At 39.4% G+C, this 16,871-nt stretch overlaps 3 protein-coding genes across 3 annotated transcripts in view; all 3 read right to left on the reverse strand.

The window, feature by feature from the left end:
- Nucleotides 1-219: 219 nt before the first annotated feature.
- LOC105356938 (zona pellucida sperm-binding protein 3) lies at nucleotides 220-5,116 on the reverse strand. The gene is made up of 8 exons (XM_011490480.3): nucleotides 4,573-5,116; nucleotides 4,384-4,496; nucleotides 1,644-1,750; nucleotides 1,394-1,565; nucleotides 1,213-1,327; nucleotides 1,068-1,147; nucleotides 913-1,001; nucleotides 220-846 (listed from the first exon to the last, which is right to left on the reverse strand). The coding sequence occupies exons 1-8, from the start codon at nucleotides 5,029-5,031 to the stop codon at nucleotides 287-289; spliced, it is 1,695 nt and encodes a 564-aa protein (XP_011488782.1). The 5' UTR covers nucleotides 5,032-5,116; the 3' UTR covers nucleotides 220-286.
- Nucleotides 5,117-6,709: 1,593 nt separating this feature from the next.
- LOC101155975 (sodium-dependent lysophosphatidylcholine symporter 1-B) lies at nucleotides 6,710-16,511 on the reverse strand. The gene is made up of 14 exons (XM_011490483.3): nucleotides 16,272-16,511; nucleotides 15,229-15,357; nucleotides 14,694-14,818; nucleotides 13,303-13,426; nucleotides 13,141-13,219; nucleotides 12,898-13,058; nucleotides 11,057-11,147; nucleotides 10,568-10,686; nucleotides 10,361-10,444; nucleotides 8,648-8,731; nucleotides 8,457-8,569; nucleotides 8,233-8,376; nucleotides 7,951-8,127; nucleotides 6,710-7,834 (listed from the first exon to the last, which is right to left on the reverse strand). The coding sequence occupies exons 1-14, from the start codon at nucleotides 16,341-16,343 to the stop codon at nucleotides 7,792-7,794; spliced, it is 1,545 nt and encodes a 514-aa protein (XP_011488785.1). The 5' UTR covers nucleotides 16,344-16,511; the 3' UTR covers nucleotides 6,710-7,791.
- Nucleotides 6,710-16,871, reverse strand: part of LOC101156211 (sodium-dependent lysophosphatidylcholine symporter 1-B) — a 32,569-nt gene continuing 22,407 nt past the window's right edge. The window contains exon 15 of the mRNA XM_023951814.1: nucleotides 6,710-7,744. The gene's annotated coding sequence lies outside the window, so the exon portion shown is untranslated. The remainder of the gene's footprint in view (nucleotides 7,745-16,871) is intronic.

Here is a 16,871-nt window from a genome sequence, read left to right on the forward strand (position 1 = left end):
TAATGTTCAATACTTCTCTCCAGTATTACTTTGTGGGTCTTCAAGCAGAAATGTTCCACTGGTGGAAAATGCCCACTTTAACATACTTATGTAAAAATGGTCTTGTATACTAAATGTCCCAATTTATTCAATAATTTTAATGCAAGACATTCTATTTTACTGTTATCTGAAACAAAGATTTGCAATGCAATTGAAGTAATAAGGACAAGAGATCATCAAGCAACTGCATTTTCAGATTTATTCAAATGAGAAAAATGGACTTAAATCAAAACATTCATGGATTTAACTATCTCCATGTGAAATACCACGTCTTTTCATCTGCTAGACTGTCATTCAATGGCAGGTCAGAAGTCCTCACGGTCTTGTTGCCTCCACACCCTTTTATCTCCTTTTCAGGGCCAACAAGCTCCACCTTTAAGCTTTTTTCTGTCTGTAATATTTTCTCCAACTTTTCTCCAGGATTGGGCGCTTCACTCCCCTGATGGTTCAAGCTGGGTCTGTTTTCATTACTTTCCAGCTTGACCTCCTCAGTCTTTTGGGAGTCTTCCTCCTGGTAACCTGACCCACCCTCTTCCAAATCAGAGGGATTTCTTTCTCCTGGTTGATCCCTCTCATCCTCCAAAACCTTCATGTAATCCAACTTGACACGCTTAGGTTCTGTAGCTGCTTTGTCATCCTTTACTGCACTTGCCTTTTCCCAGAAATTCCCGTGGTTGTAAAGTTTAGAGTAATCGTTTTCCTTGCCTCCTCTTCTCCAGCTGTTTGCAGTAGGACCAGCAGGTAAAAAGCCTTCATCTGCTGCATGTGGCTGATCAGAAACCAGGAGGGGCCTGCTACTTGCAAAACCTCAAAATAAAACCAAAATGTTATTCTAAGCTTTTTTTAGTTGATCTATCAAACCAAGATACAGACCTTCCCTCAAAGCCCTTCGGGATTTGGAGGTTACACACTTTGACTCGCAGCATTCACAGAGAGCGTCGTCACCAGTGAGGGCCTTCCATCTGTCCAGAAACAAGACACCGTTCAAAGCTGTACAGTTGGAGCTTAAACTTCCCATCAGCACTAACCTGTGGCCTTTGTAGGTGCAGGATTTATACACAGGTCCAGGTTCCTCCGATGCGACTAACAATTTGCAATGGATGCTGACCTGAACACAAAACACATCAAACACAGCTGAAAAAGTAAGAAAAAAACCATCTTCTGCCTCCTCACCTCAGTGTCTGGATCAGCTGTGAACTGGAAGGCCTTCAGAGAGAACCTCAAGGTGTCGTCTGTCCTAGAAATGAACTGTGAGGCTCCAGGGTCCTGTTTACTGTCCAACATGCAACTGTGGGAATGAATGACAGTAAGAACACATCTAAAAAAATGTGAAGATCTTTTTTTAAAAACACACCCATAGTTATCGATGATTGTGTATTTGAGGGATGATTTGGAGCTGGTCGGTGTGGCATAGCAGCTATTGATGTACACTTTTTCTCCAAAGAGAAGGTAGGGAGCAGAGACTTGAATGTTTACAGTTTGTCCCAGCAGATACACCTGCATCTTGGCTGGAATCTTCCAGGAATCTAAAGATCAGAAATCATGAAACGTGTTACAAAATAAGATATTTGGGTTGAAGTCTGAGAAGATTTTTCTAGACATACCGTCCATTAGCTTAATCTGAAAATCCATATGACGTCCTTTCAGGTTCTTGCGCACTAAAACGGTTTGCCAGGTGGGCTGGACTGCCAGCTGATGTACAGAATGATCCCTGCAGATGGACGATCAGAGATGGGTCAAAACTAGGGGTGTGACGATTCATTTCAATAATTATTTGATTCATATAATTTTTGGTTAATTATATGATTCATTGTTGATCCAATCCACTGACCTAATATCAATCAAGGACATCTTTAATCAAAATTCCACCAGTGGGACTTAAAGATAAATACCTGGGTTCTGAACAGTGCAGGGGAAGTTTTCCACATCCCTTGTGTTTCTCAAAAATAAAAGTAAAACATAAATATAAACAAGTAAACAAGAATTAATGGTAAATCCAGTCCCCTTTTGGTTTCATAAAGTTCAGCCCATTGTTGTTTTTCTACATCAAAATAAAACAAACGGAACATTAGAACATTCTACCACACTGTATGGTCACGTGTTTGCAAACTTCTGTGTTTCCACGCATTGGATCAGCTGTGATGCACTTAGTCATTTTTACATTTTAGTCAAATAAATCTGTAGTTGCTCAATTCGGGGGTGGAGGCAAAAAAGTGGGTATGCAGTACATGCGTCAGGTAGGGGCACCGGGCTATAGAGGGCGCCAAACCGAAGTTTTCTTCTCAATTTCTCAGCTGTTTGTGCACATAAGTGATATAACCAGTAACAGAAGCACATCATAACTGATTGGGCGCCACTGACACTTCTTCACTCAGGTCTTGTTGCACAGAGAGCGCACTCCAGTGTGTCTCAGCGAGAACGTGCTACAGCAGGTTTTTTGTTTTCTTGAATCGTGTAGTCATCTGATGACAGCACACAAAAGATGGAATGGCAAAAGAATAAACAGATGCTCAAAACAGAAAACACAAGAGGGAGAAGGACAAGGATGTAGTGGGAATGAAGAAAAGTTTCTCTAAATGGTTGAGAGACAGCAGGTATGTCATAGCAGTGTTAAAAACAGGCTTGCAAACATTCAGGCTAAAGTTACCACTAAAATGGTCACAAGTGTCTTCCAGCTGTACTGAGCAGGATTTACAGTATCACTGAGAAAAATAAAGGCGCTTTTTTGTGCTGATTTTGGTTCAGACAATAATTTCTTTAATTAAATGTACCAAAACACACGAAGTCTTTATCCTATGACTGTAACAGCACTAAATAATGATAAAAGCTGCTCCTATTTGAAGTATGTGTGATGGTGGGTTGGGTGGTGAAGGAGGGTCTCACGGCAGGGATGCCAGTTTAGTTTAGCCATTACCTATTGAATTCTATGACTTAATGTTCTTTATGGTTTCGTGTTTATTATACAATTGCCAGTATGAAGCCCATTGAGATGACTATTGTTGTAATATTGGGCTATAAATAAAATTGAAAAGTCTGGATAATTATTGTTTGAGTAACCATTTAGTTTACAGCCTATTGCTTTCAATATATTTCTAAAACTAAAGTGCACTTTGGCTAAACCACACTTTCATTTTTAGTTGACCATTTGGATGTTAGACTATAAACAAATCTATGTTATTCTATCCCACTACTAACTGATATCCAACAAAAATGTAATTTACAATTAAAAAAAATATACCGGTATTTTTTTTTTTTTTTTTTTACATATAGTTTAGTCACTGCATTCTTCTAAAATATTCCTAACAAAGTTTATGTCATACAGATGAAAGGATGGAGAGAAAGACAAGGAGAATCAGGACAGATGGATGTTTACGACAAAGACAGTTAATACCCAAGAACTAAATAAGTCAGTCGATTTTAAATGGTATTCTTAATTTAAAAAAATACATTAGCAAGATGTTTAATTTATTTCAACATTACATTCTTCTCCTGCTTCTTGTGGCTTAAATAGAGTGAGACACCCATGACAAAGAAGATGAAATAATTTGTGCTTGGCCATATGATTTAGTGGAAGGGAACACAGACAAGAGGTGAAGGAGAGTCACCTCTTGCCATCATCAAGAGGTTGGTGATTGCATCTGATATAAAAGAGAAGTGATGAATCCAGGTAGGAAAAATTAAAGTACTGAAGTCACAAAAACCTGGATGCTCTTCCTGGTTTGAATTTCTGCTGACCAGCTGAACAGCACTGAGTCCTTTTGGGAAAATAAGTGCAGGCATACATGACAAGTCAGTCACAGCAGAAGACTGAGGAGAGACTTTCAGATGACGACGACGATAATGATAATAATGAAAGACGACGAAGAGGGAGAACAACAGAGGTGCAGAGAAGAGGGCTGGGGTAAGGCATTACTCAAAAGATCCTTCTGAATGACCTTCATACACAATTGGGGACACATTGAAGCAATACATGGTTGAAAATGGCCTACAAACATTTTCTGATGGGCCATATAAAAGATCATATAAATGAGATTTATACATGTAAACAAAGAAGAAGTGTGGGGATGTGTAGTTAGCTTGAGGTGTGGATGGGGCGATTTATAATGCACGTGTATGAGTGTGTGGTTGGGGTGCGTTTTATAATGTGGACTCATACCCCTATGAAATTGGGTAGTTGCGCCCCTGCTTAATGGCATTTTCCAACATTGATATCGATTTCATTTAGAAAAGATTTTATAACAGTATAGATGGATTCGATTAACAACTTGCCTCAGACTGATTGATCTGGTTGGAAAATCAATTATTCATAGAAAACCCATAGAACAAAACCACATTTTGTCTGACCTTCGATAATGGCATTCAATGTTGAGGTTCAACTGCTGCGCTCTGCTTGGAAACCGTTTGGATGAGGGCTCATAATGGAGCACGTTTTTGTAGATGAGATATCCGTGAGACAGCTGTGCGTAAAAAGCAGAGGAGCAAGTCAAACTTTCCTTCCAGGATTTAAAAACGTCTACATGCAGCTGTATTTACCTCACGCACTCCATCACACGCAGTCAAAGGATATTTAAAGAGCAGATCTCCCTGAGGTTTCAGCACCCCGTTGCTTTTGCAGCTGCTGCCAAGCGTCAGCTCCTGTGCGTCTGCGCCCAGGCCGTAGAAGGCTGGGTTCACCCGCACGACAAAGTCAGATGGGAAGCAGGTGACGGAGACGTCTGGGGTTTTGCCAGAGTCGGACTGGATCCCTGCGCCGGGCTGCACCGGACGCATGGACGGCGGCGTCACTAAAGTCTTGGAGTGATAGGTCTTCCCCGAACCGAGCAGAGACGATCTGTGTGCGTCCCCTCTGACCCTCCTGGATGGCTTTTCACTCACTTCCAAAAGTTTTTCTCCCACACCAAACGGAAACTCGTGTGATTCAACCAAACATTTAACGGCTCCCTTTGACAATACACAAATAAACACAATAAAGAGTTTCCACTTTGTTTCCATCGCAGCAGACTGCTGTCTTCCGACTTTCCACTTTCACTCCGCGCGGGAAAACACCTCCGTCACACCTGCTGCTAATTAGAGGAAATTGAGCCAGCCCGTCAAAACGGATATTACGTCATGAAAGCTTTGATTGGTTAAGAAAAATTAAAAAGTAGAGAATAAATTATTTATACAAATATTATTCTTAGGCAAGTTACTTAAAAAAGTTAAAAAAAATTTTTAATTCCAGAAACTACTTCAAATTATTTGCTGATTAACCCTTGGATGCAAAGAACATGCGAGAGACCATTACATCGTCCCAGCACATGTACACACACTAACGTCTTCTCGTTCTCCCTGTTTGCATCTCTTACTTACAAATGCCTCATGTGTTGAGCTCACGTATTAACGTATTCATTAAATGGTTAATTCCACACGTGATGACCTTTGTGTTTTGGGGTATTGAACCAGATTCATCACGGCTCCTATGGGACCTTGTGCTATCCTAGGCACTTTGACATTGGGAGTGGGGTCATCCAGACCCTACAAGACAGTGCGCTGAACTTTTTTCTTCAATGATTTGTGATCTTCACCTGTTTCCATGGATTACATGAAATCATCTCCACTTTTATCCACCTTTGTCATGGTAGGGAGAACACGTCAATGGTCATCTTGACCCCATAGGATAGCACAAGGGTTACGAACAAAGTGGAAGAAAATTGACATTTATCACAAGGATGCCATCTGACAGACTGGCGACCTGTCCAAGGTGTACTCTTCCTTCACCCAAGAATAGCTGGGATAGGCTCCAGCAACCCAGAACCAGACAGGGATCCAGCAGGTTCACAAAATAGATAAATGGATTACCAGATTATCGAGAAACTAAGTTAAATTATTTTAGTACTGTATCAAGTACAATTTTTAAAAAATCATTTGTGCTTTTTCATATTTAACTTAATTTGAATAAATTTAAAGAATGTGATGCCTTTAAACCAAACGTTGTATTAAAAAGCACTATAAAGGGAGTTTTTGCAGAAGTGGCTGAATTGTTGAGGGAAGGTGAGATTTCCTTAAAACAATGCTGAAGTTCATTTCTATAGGAAGAGTTGATGCTGGAGAAATTTCCCTGCCTTTCCTGCTACAATCTGTGTTGCCAGATCAACTTTTTTTCCATCGACTTTGGTTTGATTGTTGGGAAATGACTTGCAAATATTATTTGTTGATTGCTGTTTTTTTAGGTTTAATTTCTAAAAGGTCATATTTGGAAATGACTTTTTGTTTTGGGGAGGTTGATCAAAGCAGTATATACCTTTGGGTCACCAGCGCTGTACAAGTATACTCCATTTACATTTACCACTAAATTATCGCTAAAACGAGTGATACAAATGTTTAAAAGTTAAATCACTACGCCGGTGTAGCCGGATGAGTGGACTGAGTTATAATTCTAGAGTCGAAGTAAAAAGTATGTTGCAGAAAACCTACTCTGAGGATTACAACTTTTACTAAATTACTCAGGAAAATGTAATTGAGTTACCATAACTTGCTACTATTCATTTTTATATATTATAGAATATACAAACTTCTAACTAAATCCAGTTACATAACATTTTCAAAACCTTTCCTGAATGATGATAAATGTTTTCATTGACTAAAATTCTTATTCAACATACAATAAGGATTAAAATATTAACAACTCAGGTCCGGATTAACATTTTGATTTTATTTGATTTTGATTTGGTTTTTATTTTTATGCATTTACATACTGTGCAGTTTAAAGGCTTGACATCCCCCTGACCTCATCCCAAGGTAAATATCAGAAAAACATTTGTTCACACAGCCCCTTTCAATAAAACATTCGGTTTAGACCACTTCTTTGTGTCATAGATGGTACAAAAATTGCAACAATTTTCAAAAAACAAAACAAAGCACAGCGTTACATTTTGTTTTGTATTTCACAGTTACTCAGTTTCACTATTGTTCATTTATACCAGAAGAACCACTATAATCCCTTTGGGATGGAATTTGAGGAAATAGTTACATAAAGAGTCTACTCTTTGAAAGCTGGAGCAAGTCAAATGAACAGATTTCACACCGGTGTTGAATTTCTCAGTGACGGCTCAGATACAAACATGATGCTTAGAGTCACATTTAAATATGGTTGCAAACAATTCTGCATCATGTGACTATAACTTAAGGCGCAAACTGAAAGTTGATCTTACTTTGTGCCAAATAAAACAAAAACAACAACAACAAAATGATTTTGTAACGACATACAACTCCACTTAGTGGATCAATGTGGAAATGCTTAGATGAATGCAGCATCAAATGGTAAAATCGTACCTTTTTCTCCTTGAGTGATAATCAGATCTCAAATATTAAAACGTCTTGAGTCACATCAGCAACAGAAAAAGTTGTAGCTGCAGGCACTGATGGTGTAACGCAACCACACAAGGGGAAAAACATGGAGATGATGGAGAAGCACAATGCCCTGAAACACAAACCAAAGCCTCGTGGATTCTCAGAGTAAACATTCAATCTTTGGCTTTAAACCAGAAGAGTTGAAAAATGAAATGAAAGCTTTGGATCTGATGCTGCAAAAAACACTTGAACTTGTTTCTCACAAGTGTCCAGAAATGTTTGCTTTATACAAAAACTCCACTAGGTGGCACTATAGAGCTAGGGACAGGATGCCCATGAACGTAGATGGTGAGAAAGCACTTGTGTTTAGTCTGATCTCATCAGTCTCCTTTTCTGCTGGTGTCTGTCGTCTGTCCTCTCACGCTACGCAATGCTGCCAAGTTCTTGGGTTTCGGACTCAGATTGTCTAAAAATGAATCGGAGCAGGAGGAAAAAAAAGGTTTGTTTTTTGGATAATTATGGTAGAACTGATAATGATAGTAACAGGAGCTAAAAACAAGAAGACTTTTTTATCCCACTCACAGCCTCGCCTGCAGTACTTTGCTGTTGCTTTGCCTCCTTGTCTCATCGATGGGGTACATCCTTAATATCAGCAACCCCACAATAATGAGAGCTATGGGAAATGCAGAGACCAGCACTTTCAGAGTTGTACTGACAGATTCTGGCTGCAAGCAGTTTCCGGTCACATATCCAGCAAATCTGGGGGGGGAAATGTTTAGAGTTTGGCAAATGGCTCTTCACAAGATTATAAGTCAGATATTAGAATTAAGAAAACACACAAATCTGCATAACAAAATTACTTACTTTAGACAGAGAGTAGAAATACCCAGAGATAAGCCAGAGGCAAATTTAGTGAAGAACACATAGAAAGAGTAGAAGACTGCTTCATGGCCATGAACATTTGGATTGGTGACTTTGAAGTCATCCAGCACATCAGGAAGCATTGACCTGAAGAACCACATTCAAAAATGACTTTAAAGGGGAGAGTAAAAGTAACCAAAACAAAAACTGGATTCATGGATGTTCACCAAGGCAGGAAGTAAGACGCTCCCACGCTCACACCAGCCGCCACAGACACCACGTATAAAAAAGCCAGGTTGCTCTTGACAGAAACGATTAGGATGATGACGGGAATAGCCCACTGCGAGAAAACAAAAACCTGTCTGCAACCCTGCAAAACAATTAAAGATAGTCATGAAAGTTAATAGTCGACACTCACCAGGTTACTGCAGAAAGCTGCAGTCTTCTTCCCAAACCGGGTCAGAAACCACTGCCACCATGGAATGGTTAGAGTCCCAGAGAGCTGAAAAATACAATATGTGAATGTAGTTAAAGCAGGAAGAAGCAATTAAAATAAAGCACAAGCAATGAAAATTAAGGCCAATTGGATTTATCAGATAAAAAAATTAATTCTATGCATTTTGTTCTCAGAAGCAGAGAATGAGAAACTATGCTAAAACGTCAAACAGCTTATTGTTAAGAATTAGAATCAGTTTAACTACAGAAAACAGAGAAATCAAGAAGAGTGTGTTTCATGTGTAGTGTTTTGGACAAAGCCTCCTGTATTGAAGTATCTTTTTATCTTCCTTTTTGTGCTTTGGAGAAGAATATAGAAAACTAACAAGATACTGATCAAACCTGTTTTCTTATTGTGCTCTAAAAGAAACGTTCTATTTCAGGCTTTTGGTGTTTTTAATATCTTCTTGTGGCATTTGTCCTGACGATGGAGGACAAAAAATTAATCTTCACCTTCCATTTCTGAGTTTTTCTTTATTCAAGTCACTGTGAACCAGGAGCAGATGAAAATACGCAAAAAATACAAGACAGACAAGAAAACAAGCCGGGCGACCCACAAGCTCCCTGCTCCATCCCATTCTGATCCATCCACTTGCAGAAAAATAGATCCATGTATGTTTTTGTTTTCCTCGTTGGAGCTGGAATCTGGAACAAAACTGTAGGGCTGGACAGCTGAAGTTGAAGAAGGCAGCCAAGGACTTGGCGGAAGAGGCGGAAAAAGCCAGTTTTTGGTTTTGGTTGAGGAGGGAGGACGGTTTGTGGGGAAAGGATGGGTCCCAGGGGCAGCTGCAGGGGGTGGCAGGGAGGCATCTCGACTAGAGCTGTGACGGTGTGGGATTTCTGATCATCGCGGTGATGAAGCAGCAGGAGTCGCGGCTTCGCTGAGAATTAATGAAGGGTGGATCCCGGCTGATGACCCTGCAAGTGCCCTGCAGGCACCATCGGAGGTACTCCAGACGCAAACGCCATGCAGGTATCTTTTACCTGTGCTATCACTGAGTGGGACAAAAAAACTAAACTTGTCTTGTGAGAAAAGGATTGAATACGGTTTCTTTAAAAAACTAAATTATTATTAAAAAAAGAAAGAAAAAAAAACGATTGTACTATACTATATCTTTCTTGTTTTTATGGCAATTTTATCAAAGAATTTTACATTTTTATAGAAAAATGTCACAGATTTGACTCCATGGAGAACATATAAAAGTGAAAAATGTTGGAATGTGCTGGAGGTGTAACTTGAACTCTGTTGGTGCTGAATAGGACGGGATAAATAGATTTATGAAACCCAAACATCTGTTCTGGTTAAATTTGATCAGAACAAAGGTTCTCTTCTGGGATTCGAACATTACCATTCCCAACTCCATAAAAAAGCAGGAATCAGCCAACACACAAAAGAAGAACCCCACTACTAGATATTGGCAAAAACAACTAGCAACAAAACTGTACGGTTTATCCTCGTCTCACGCAGTCTTTGCACATAATTATAATGACGTGTGGTGTTCAGGCTCCCGGGAGTCTCAGGAACACACTCTGACACCTAAAAATCTCCCCTTTTAACATCAGAGAGTTCAGAGAAGCAGCTCAAAACAAGAAGATGGATGTTCTCTGGAACAAATTTACGAGTCAAATCACTCACCATAATCACCAGGAGAATATTCTGGAAGTCTTTCCTCTGGCCAAGAGCATATGTTAAGAAAATACTGAAGTTTCCTTCCACTAACTGCAAAGAAAACATCAGGAACTCAAGTATAAAAGCAAAGTTACACTAAAATACATTAGAAACCTTATAACCATCTAAGTTAATTGATTTTTTAAAGACTAAAGGAGGAAAATAAAGGATTACCAGGAAACCCAGAGTTGTGCAGACAAAGGCAGAGACCAGTTTGACATATGGTCCGTGGCTGACGACCAGCTTCAAGCCCTGGCGGAAAGTGAGCGGCTTTGACTCTCCCTGGACGCACTCTACAATCAGAGAGAAAAGACTAAATGACAAAAAATATATAAATGAAGTTTTGGATTACAAAAGTGGATACATATACATTTATGTTTCTACATTTTTGTTAAAAAAATGTTAAAGCATGTGGCAAAACCAAAAAAAGTCATGAGTTTTTGTATTAGAGTTTTTTGGCTTTGCACATCTTTTTAACCAAATTTTGCTTCACTCCAAGCAAAAACCTTTCAAATAATAAACAAATTGTAGAATCTCAATGCTTTGCAAGTCTTGAGATTGTCTTTCCTTTGACTGACTTCTTCTGTGCGCCTGATTCATTCATTGGGAACAGGTGTTGTTTTGCATGACATTGTTTTTCTTTTTCTGCTGGAGAGTTCAAACCTTTCTGCTCCTTCACACCCAAAAACAGGATCACAGAACACAGGATGTAGATGATGCAGATGACTCCTGAAGAAATCATATGTGCTTTTTTCTGAGGACAGACAAGTTTGGAAAAACCCCTGATTATAGAGGCTAAAGAGTGCCTTCCACAACATTTTCCAAGCAGTTTTTGGCATTTGAAGTTTCTGGTGTTTTTCTCATTATGGCTCGCAGCAGTCACAGACTGAAAGGACCATATTGCATCTGCAACGAGGGTCGAAAACTCAAAAAGGTTCAAAACGTAAAAGAAAAACCAGATGTCAAAACGCAGAAAAATCACGCCCAAAACACAAGACGACATGACCAGTGTGTAGTACAACAAAAATCGGCCATCTTGGATTTTTCAAAAAAGCCACTTTAGTACCAGATACAAATGAAAACTCGTCCTAAAATTTTTTAGCGATCGTCTCAAAATGTCTCCTGCATCAATTACAAGCTACTGTGGAAAAAATGTTGGAATTAGAAGTTGTAGATTTTGAACGCCGTGTGCGTGGTGAATTTGCAACTGTTGCGATCTTAGCTAGCTTGCACATTTTTTATCAGAATGTCGTAAAAAAGGAATATGCGATTCCCTGGCCCACGCTGAACAAAACAATGTAACAAACGACAAGATCGATGATGGAATACAGGCGTGGTAAACAAAGAACGATCGCAAAAAAAAGTGCTGACTCGGCTAAAAAAAAAAAAAAAAAATCTAAATTTTTTTTAAGAATCGGCTAACGTAACTGAGTTAACTTTGTCGGGGATATCCAAACAAAGTTTTGAAATTATTACGGGATGGCGACATGACCTACGGTTTGGCAGCCATTATGTGCCAAAAGCTGCAATTTCGCGATTTTCGCATTCAAACATAATATGGAAAAATGAACTTTTGTTTGAGCGGTTTTCACGAAATTTGAAACAAATGTTGCTAGCATAAGCCTATGAAGTTTTGTCTACCTTTGACATCGGGAAAAGGCCGCCATCTTTAGTTTTGCAACTAGATAGAAATATAAACTTGTCGTTGGGATTTTTATCAATCATCTTGAAACTTCTCAATGGCAAGCTACTTTGGAAAAAATGTTGGAATTAGAAGTTCTAGATTGTCAACGGCGTGCGTGTGGCGAGCCAGCAAACATGGCGCACTGTTATAACTCTTATGTCTTACAATGGAATACTGTGAAAATTAAATGCATGCATCATTGGCTGAAACTGAACATATTGTAAAACACTGGATATGGACATATAAGGAATGTGGGCATGGTTAGCGAAAAGTGGATTTTCTATCAACTTTTCACATGTAGCTCTTACCAATGGATCACTGTGTTTTTCTGAGTGAGTTGATGATGCTGATGGATAAGCGAGCACTTTTAGCTACATTAGCATAACTAGCATAGTTATTACATTCAGCATATGCAGCTTTGACTAGCCTTGACTAAAGGTGGGAGGTGAGGGCGGCGGTGCTGCGTAGAGGTGGGCAATGATAGCGGAAGTGGTGTGTAGAGGTGGGCAGCGGGGGAGGGTTGCGCCTGCGGGCCATACAATGCCGCTTGCGGCTTTAATTAATATTGGTTTTCCTGTTAAAACATGACGATAAATATACATTTATAGTTGTTTTGCCTCAAACTCTGATGTTAAGATCTTAGCCTAAACATACATTTGTCTGTAGAGTCTTTTCCACATTTAACCAACATTTTTGTGTCTATAAAGCTGTAGATTGAAAACAATCACTCTACTGTAGAAAATGTCTCATGTAAATAAATACATAAAAACTAAAAATCTGATGCATCTAATAAGCTGAAATCCAATAATTAATTACTTACTGATTCCTCTAGTGAGGTTATGGTTCTGTTGACTGTTGGTGGGATTGTGCTGTTCTTGTAATCATCATTGTCATCATCAACAGGACACGTCGAGACGCTACCAACAATCTGTCCTTGGATCGCAGTGCCCAACAGGATCCCCAAGAGCTCCACTGTCATACCTGCAGAACCGGGTGGGAGGAGTCAGCGCACACGCCACAATACAAAAGAGGAAGTGTTTAACTTTGCAGCAGTCTGACATACGATATGCTGTGGCGGAGTCCCGCTCCTCCTGTTTGGTGCTGATAAACATGGTGAGGGCTGAATATGGCACATGGAAGCACTGCAATACATAAAACCAACACTGTTAAAAACACTGATCAGTTGAATCAGATCATCTGAGGATTTCTAGATGTAGATACAAACCGTTTGCATAGACTGGAAGAGGCAGTAAAATACCAGAAACCAGAGGACCTTCCCTTCTTCAAAAGGCGGCACGTACCAAATCAAGAAGTATGTCAACACTGCGAACGGAGTGGAGCAGAGGATCCTGGATGGAAGAGTGAGGACAAACAGAAGTTGTGGGCACTTGTGCCAGATAGCAGCTCACATGAGGAAAACAAGGGCGCACATAGATCTAGTCGTCTTCAAGTGGATGTATCAGGATGGAGCAGAGCAGAGCAGAAAGCTTGTGGCCCCACCCAGAGAATTTTTTGTGCAACAAATACAATCCTTGTCAAACAACATTATTTCATCTGCTCCTGATTCACAACGATTTGAATAAAGAAATATTCAGAAATGCAGTTTTACTCTTAGTGTTCTTTATATACATGTCCTCCACCATCACAAAAATGTACCAAGAACATGTAAAAACACCATTTTCCATCGGAGGGGGTATTTGACTCCACTACAGTCAGTGGTTCTTTTTGAATAATCCCTCTAATCCTATTTATTTCAACAAAACTCTAGTCAGTCAAGACTGCATTGTGGGACGGGAAGTCAGCTGGACCAATGGCAGAAAGATCCCAGAACTTTCTGGGACTCTGTGGTTTGATCAGAACAGATATTCTCTTCTGGGATTCGAATGTTACCACTCCCAACTCCACACAAAAGCAAGAATCAGCCCACAAACAAAAAAAGAACACTACCGCTAGATATTGGCACAAAAAACTAGCAATAAAACTGTACGGTTTATCGTCGTCTCAAGCAGTCTTTGAATATAATAATTGTAACAACATGTGGGATAACCCCAACCTAACATTCCCAGTGCAACAAAAATGGCAAGCAATATTGGAACTATTGTGAGTTCTCATGCTTAGTTTGGAGCCACACCTCAGCAGCTCTTTGTGGAGCAGCTCTTCTTTATTGAGGACAAAAGTAGCTTCAGGCAGAGTTGGTTTTCTTGTTGAGCGTGTCAGTTTTACGTTTTGTCTTTATCAGAAATCTGCTCATCTCACGCGTATTTATTACTGATCTATTCTGCAGCAGAAACATGTAATTGTTTGCATGTGTTTCGAAGGGTTATGAAATTATTTTTGCAAAGATCACCAAAGAAACTATTTCTGACAACTAAATATTTCATTTTCATGTTGCTGATTGTGACAGAATAATATTTCACCTATTTCAGTCTTCTGACAGATAAAACCTGTGGTCTTTACTGCAAAAACTACCTCCCTTTTCAGGGATCTCTTTATTTCTTCTTCAACATCTCCCTCAGCCTTGTTGCCACTGTTACTGCCTTTTTTTTTTTAAATCTTCCCGATTATTTTTTGTTTTTTCTGCACCTCATGTACGTCATCCCTGCTTCAGACACCTACCACGGCATCATGCGACCCACCCTGGTCCATCTACTGTGGCTCACCAGGAACCCCACAGTTGGGTCAGTGATGCCATCCCAGGCCCTCCCCGCAAACAAGATGATGGAGGCATTTAAGGGGTCCAACTAGAGGATTTTGGAGGGGGAAAAAAGTGTTAAGTTGAACAAAAGCAAAGGCTTTGTTTGTTTTTTTGAAAATTTAAAATATCCATTTCAAAGCACCTGTAGTGATATGGTTCTGTAAGAATAGCAGTAGAGCTGAAAGGACTAATTGACCAACAAAGAAAGCAGTAGGACTTGACTGCAATAGAAATCTGCTAAACTGCAGATTAACACTTCAAGCAAAGTGTTCATTTTAACACTGCTGTAGCAACAAAATCTTTTAACAGACTTCTATTTTGAAAATAATGTTAAACCAAAGTGTTCCAACTTTACATCTACTTTTTTTCTTGTTTATTTGGCTGAAATCTGCTTTACCAATAAGTTGAATTTTAAATGAAGCCATTAAGTCCATTTCTTTTTTGTTTTGTTTTTACCTGTGCCACTTCTAGCAGGAAGATCTGGAGGAAGAATCCCAGCGCACAACCAGTAATCTGATAAGGAGCTCCTCCAAAAGCAAAGCAAAGTTTATTGCATACAGACAGCTGAGGTTTTTGCTTTTTCTCCTGGAGAAAAAGAAACAAAGAAAAGATTTATGTGACATTGGGAATTTTTATATGAGCTTTACAATCCTCAGAGGCTGCTTTGAGATCATGTTGTCTTTTATGAGCATTAAATCACGAGGTTTCTTTAGTACACACCCCATCAGCCCATTGCAGCTCTTGGAAGTAACATGATTTTTATGCAGAACAGCTTTCAGTCATCACATTGGCACATCTATACTGTGGGAAAATTGATTTTTTTTCTTCTTCTTTTTTTCTTTAAGGGAAATCAATCTTTATGAACACAAATAGCCACAAAAATAAGAAGAGAAATTGCACATAAATTTAAATAAAGGTTTAGCAGCAGTTGAGTAGGTGGTGATTTATTTACCCTCCAAAAGTTCAATATTTTAATTTATGCAAATGAGGTGTTCTATTAATCTAGACTAAAATTTGCTGAACTATAAAAATGGATGTGGAATTACTCAGAGCAGATATGAGGTGGACTGAAGTGATCCATTCACAGAAACACACTCACACACATTTTCCCTGTTTTTATTTTTATTTTTATAGGGATGCCAGCTTCCTCCCAATAAAACAGTGTTTTGAGTTTCCAGACTGTTTTGTTTTAACGTGATAAGGAAAGTGGGAATGAGCCTGGTCAATCGGGATCGTGGCTGATGCTGCATCACTCAGAGCACATGACGTTTCTGCACGAGAGGACCGGTAGAGCCAGTTCTGCGGCCCCTTAAGAAAACATGTCTGCAAGATCTATCTATCCATCTATATATAATACGGTTCCTAAAGGAAAATTTGTGACAAACTATGTGTATAAATCTAAAACATGAGTTCATATCATCTCAAACATGAACTGATACAAAATATATAGATATTTTTAAAGCCCGTTTCAAATTCAGGCTCTCCTACAAACGTTTTACCTTCACGCTGATGTCTTTTTGAGGTTTGACTGTTTGCAAAGTCGACGAAGTGGCGTCCTCTCCTCTTGCCATTGTGCTTGAAAAGTGGAAATATATAACAATGTTTTTATTTTGGTTTATGTTACTTAATTCTTTTACTGAGATGGAATTAAAAAAAGGCGAAAGCTCTTCAGGACTACAAGCGGTACAACTCAAAGTTTTACTGTCTGTTTCGGCTCGTGCATGTGCCGAAGTCAATCATACTCACGTCATCCTGTGACGTATTTGTTGTTTTGAAGCTTCTGATTGGTTCACTTTTACCAAGCCCACTTTTACAGCAGATCAATGAGCGTTACTACGTACGGAAGCAGATGGTTTGTCTGTGACAGGGGTGCTCACACTTTTTTGACATGTGAGGTACTTCTGAGTCGACAATGTGCTGTGTGCTGCGACGATCGTATGTCATGTTCTGATGTAAACCGTGCAACACGGGGAGAACGGCATTTCAAAAGAAAGCGCTGCTGGCTCCGTGTGAAGCGCGTGCCACGGATAAAAGCGAGAACTGCAGAATTCTGAGATTAAACTCATAAATATGAAACCAAAATCAATATTCTGAAATTA

Source organism: Oryzias latipes, chromosome 22, assembly GCF_002234675.1.
Source record: "Oryzias latipes chromosome 22, ASM223467v1".
Taxonomy (NCBI): domain Eukaryota; kingdom Metazoa; phylum Chordata; class Actinopteri; order Beloniformes; family Adrianichthyidae; genus Oryzias; species Oryzias latipes.

Excerpts from the sequence above, each read along its gene's own strand:
- LOC105356938 (XM_011490480.3), bottom strand. The coding sequence starts at position 5,031 with ATGGAAACAAAGTGGAAACTCTTTATTGTGTTTATTTGTGTATTGTCA. Across the intron at positions 1,566-1,643 it reads TCAGATTAAGCTAATGGACG|ATTCCTGGAAGATTCCAGCC; the intron begins GTATGTCTAGAA and ends TCTGATCTTTAG. Across the intron at positions 1,148-1,212 it reads CAGCTGATCCAGACACTGAG|GTCAGCATCCATTGCAAATT; the intron begins GTGAGGAGGCAG and ends TTTTGTGTTCAG.
- LOC101155975 (XM_011490483.3), bottom strand. The coding sequence starts at position 16,343 with ATGGCAAGAGGAGAGGACGCCACTTCGTCGACTTTGCAAACAGTCAAA. Across the intron at positions 13,427-14,693 it reads GTGGGTCGCATGATGCCGTG|GATCCTCTGCTCCACTCCGT; the intron begins GTAGGTGTCTGA and ends TCTTCCATCCAG. Across the intron at positions 13,059-13,140 it reads GGACTCCGCCACAGCATATC|GTATGACAGTGGAGCTCTTG; the intron begins GTATGTCAGACT and ends CCGGTTCTGCAG.